This window comes from Haliaeetus leucocephalus, unplaced genomic scaffold (assembly GCF_000737465.1).
Source record: "Haliaeetus leucocephalus isolate CR32 unplaced genomic scaffold, Haliaeetus_leucocephalus-4.0 Scaffold656, whole genome shotgun sequence".
Taxonomy (NCBI): Eukaryota; Metazoa; Chordata; class Aves; order Accipitriformes; family Accipitridae; genus Haliaeetus; species Haliaeetus leucocephalus.
In genome coordinates this window covers 6,282,127-6,285,776 of record NW_010973092.1, presented here as the reverse complement: position 1 = coordinate 6,285,776, position 3,650 = coordinate 6,282,127, and the positions used below count along the sequence as shown (strand labels likewise).

At 41.8% G+C, this 3,650-nt stretch overlaps 1 protein-coding gene across 2 annotated transcripts in view; it reads right to left on the bottom strand.

Annotated features, from left to right (window-relative positions):
- The window catches only part of RUFY1 (RUN and FYVE domain containing 1), a 16,162-nt gene extending 12,789 nt beyond the window's left edge, over window positions 1-3,373 (bottom strand). Inside the window, exon 1 of one of the 2 annotated variants that reach the window (XM_010578901.1) lies at window positions 3,092-3,373. In XM_010578901.1, coding sequence (XP_010577203.1) covers window positions 3,092-3,359 — 268 coding nt within the window. In that variant the 5' untranslated portion in view covers window positions 3,360-3,373. The remainder of the gene's footprint in view (window positions 1-3,091) is intronic. The other variant, XM_010578902.1, reaches the window with a different exon arrangement.
- Window positions 3,374-3,650: the final 277 nt, after the last annotated feature.

Below are 3,650 nucleotides of genomic sequence, written 5' to 3'. Positions count from 1 at the left end.
CCCCCCACCGCGGGCTGAGGCGACCCCTCCCCGCCCGCGTTACCACGGCAACAGCACACGCACTACTACCCCCCCCGCCAGGCAACTCTCGCGAGACCGAGCCTCGCGAGGGCGGGCAGCGCCAGGCGCCATTTTAGAAAGAGTCTGTGGTGCGTGGCGCGGGCAGCGAGCGGGGGGCCGAGCGCACTTCGTCAGCGCCTCTCCCCCCCCTCAGGCGGGTATTGCTGCTTCTCCCCGCCAAGGCAGGACAGGCTGTCCTCCCTTAAACCTGAAGGCGGGCGAGACAAAAACAGGCTGCCAGCTACCGCTTTTCCTTCGGTCAACAACAGGTTCTGACAGAAGCTGCGAACCGCAGACCAGTGGCCGCCTAAATGATCTTTTGAGCCAACGCTGTTGCAGTAGAATCCTGCTGTCACCTGTGGATCAAACATGGTCATACTCCCTTGCAGAAATAGCAGTTGCATTAGACCCAAGTCTTAACAGGCAGAGCCCCTGTGTAAGTCACGTGCAAGATTGTTAACACTGTGCAAAAATCTCTTTCGGTACTCATTATTACCTACCTTTTTGTGCACATAATCTTAATTTAGGATTAAAACCGAGCAAAACTCTTATCAGAAGAGTGAAAAGAGTCATTCTGATCAAACTGATCTTGATAATCACAAAGCACACCAAGTCCTGTCTTCTCAGTAGCCTATTGTATCAATGACTATAGTCAACATAGTGGATGCCTCAAAATTGCATATAATGCCTTGAGATGAGACTGAGGACTAAAAGGGCTGTAACATTTTGATGTCAATATTGTCAGGTATGCATCAGGAACAGAAAAAAACCTGACTGCAGAAACACAAAGTCAGTGACTTTCTTCGGGTATTGCGGTGTTTCAGTAACAACAACAACTTCTTTTGATGGTTTCCTGAATTTGAATTTTTACTTTATCAGGAATATTTTGCTTGTAAGCCTTGCTCAAGGTACACGTATTATCCACAAGACTTAAAAAAAACTCCAACAAAACAAAACCTGTGAATGAAGTGTTCTTTATGAACACAAACAGTGTCTTAATAAGGGTTTGTATTAAGTTAACTAATTACTTGAACAATATTTTTTAGACTGTTGCAAATTTACACAGTCAAGTACATCTTTTGCAAAACTGTGAACAAGTTGGTATATGCAAAATAGGCAGATATTAGACACATTACCAAAGCCTAGCCTCAAAGATTAGGAATTGGGTTACCTAAGTGCAAAAGATGAGAGACATTATGCTGCAGTCTTTAAGAATGCAGTCACACAGTCTAGAATCTCATTCAACAGGTTTGTTTTAACATCTTTTTGAAGCCCCATGCCTTGCTTACTGTAATTATTCAGTATGCTTTGAAGTCAGAAAACACTGAAGCAGGAAGAAAAGCTAACAGTTCTCCATTTCTTGGTCTTTACAACTGCAAGTCTTTCTTGATTTGTATTCTTTAGAGTTGTAGTTCCCGGCCTTCTCTGCAAGGCAGGACATAGTTTCTTCAGTAGCAGCACTGGTTTTATGATGTGCCTTTCTGTATGTCCAACTGACTGCATAGCATGCAGCACAGTTTACGTGTGATCAACAGATCTGAAGTAGCAGGTGGAGGTTATAAAATCTCTGGAAAAAGATGGCAGCAGGGAACAAGTTGCTAGTTTTCCACAAGTGGTCTTCCAGGCCTCAGCTTATTTTTTAAAAATACCTGCTTTAAATTGAATTTATAGTTCTTGGTCAAAGGTAATAATGAATAGGCAGAATAGGCAGAACAGGTGATTTAGTGCCAGTTCACATTTCGTATCTAAGTTATGAACAGATTTTTCTTATGGAATTTTCCACAAAACTGATCAACATATTATCTGAATACTTCGAAAAATTTGGGGAGGTGGTGTTGTATTCCCTTATTTTACAGATAAGGAGCTGAAAGGTTATGGTAAAAGTTCCATTAAGTGTGGGGGCTCCATTTCAGGCAAGAGAACATTTTATTCCCCACCCCCTGCCAAATGCTGTATGTTGTTTTGAATTGCATCTATTCACAGCATTATTCCAAATGCAACTGAAGAAAATGGGATATTCTGCCCCTCCTCAGGTTAGATCCCAGGTACTCAAGATGGGCATCCAGGAAACAAATATGTGAAAAGTTTGGTGTGAGACTTAGAGATGCAGAGAAAGACAAGAATCTAGTTTTTTTTCAGGACAGAATTAATCTTAACTCTGACTATGCAACACTGAGGAATTTTCACAAAAAATAAAAAAGTCCATCAGCAGTAACTTATTTCACCATGCAGTCACAATTAATCCCCACAAAACTCCAGCTTGAATACTTAATATCATTAAAAACAAAAAGGTCAGCATCAGTTAGCAAAACTCAGCTCTGTTGCTCCAAAAGCATTAAGTACTAGTCTGAGACCCTGGAGTACAAGGCTCTAGGCCCAATTACTGCTACATTTGAATGTTTTTGTCTTCATGTTATGAATATCACTGAGGTTTAATTTCCATATGAATTCAACTAAAGCCCTTTTAATTCAGTTTTAAGAGACCTGTTGTATAAATCTGTATGGTTGCTATACCCATGAATACAGATGTTTAGTAAAGCAAGCTGTGGTTAAATAGAAGGCATTTTTAGCGCAGTTAAGAAGTAATTTATAATAAATCTGCATCTTGGCTCACTTGCCCACTTTCTGACATTAAAGCTATACGAGAAGCACAGTATAGTTCCTTCTCCGAACCAGCACACCTAGGAAGGATAACGAATTGACTAGATCACTTACGAGTGCAGTCAGGCTGCTGCTGAGGTGAACTTTAAGGGAGAGGGAGAAAAGGAATCAAATAAAAGCTTACTGCATAAGACTAAAGTCAGTTTTCCCAAATATATTAAGAGTTTAGGAATCTCCTGATTGCAATAAATTTTGTTCCGCATCTGTGTTGTTTGTATAATTTTGCTTAAATAAAAAACTGCAGCATCAGGTTTTAAAAAATAAATTCAAAGTAATAACCATGCATCACGGACACTAATCAACAGCACTTACGGGAGCAAACTTATTTGCGCACCATAAAAGCAAGTTTACTAAATAAGCATAACCATACTTGTTTTTGCTGTGCTGTCATTGCTGACTGGTTTGGATATGAATCCTACCAAAGATGCAGACTTCAGAGCGTTGCCATAGCTCAGCGCTAAGTTTTCCGAGGCCTTCTTGGCCAGCGACAAGATGGGAGCAGACCACCTCGCTTCTTCCGTTTTCTCTTTTTCCTCGTTTTTCAACTCAGCCGCATTAGGAATCTGTTTTTTGTCAATAATCTCAAAGTCTTCTTTTATTTCCGCGGCAGATGCGGTGCAACTCTCCCCTTCAGCCATCTTTAACGTGTCATATGACACTAGTCATGAGCAATCGAGCCGGCAGCCCCACGCCCTGCCTGCCTGCCGTGGGAGGCCGGTGCCGAAGAGGCAGCTGAGCGGTTTTAAAGCAGCGGCATGCATAAGCAGGACTCTAAGACAGGCTTTTCCAGAACTGAGCAGTGTGCTTGATGTGCTGAGTTAAAGACTCCGGGGGGCGGAAGAAGAAGGGAGTTTTACTTTTAAACGAATTATGAAAGTAACAAAAATACACTTTACGGGTTCTTGTTGCTATCTGTGTTCCCAAACATC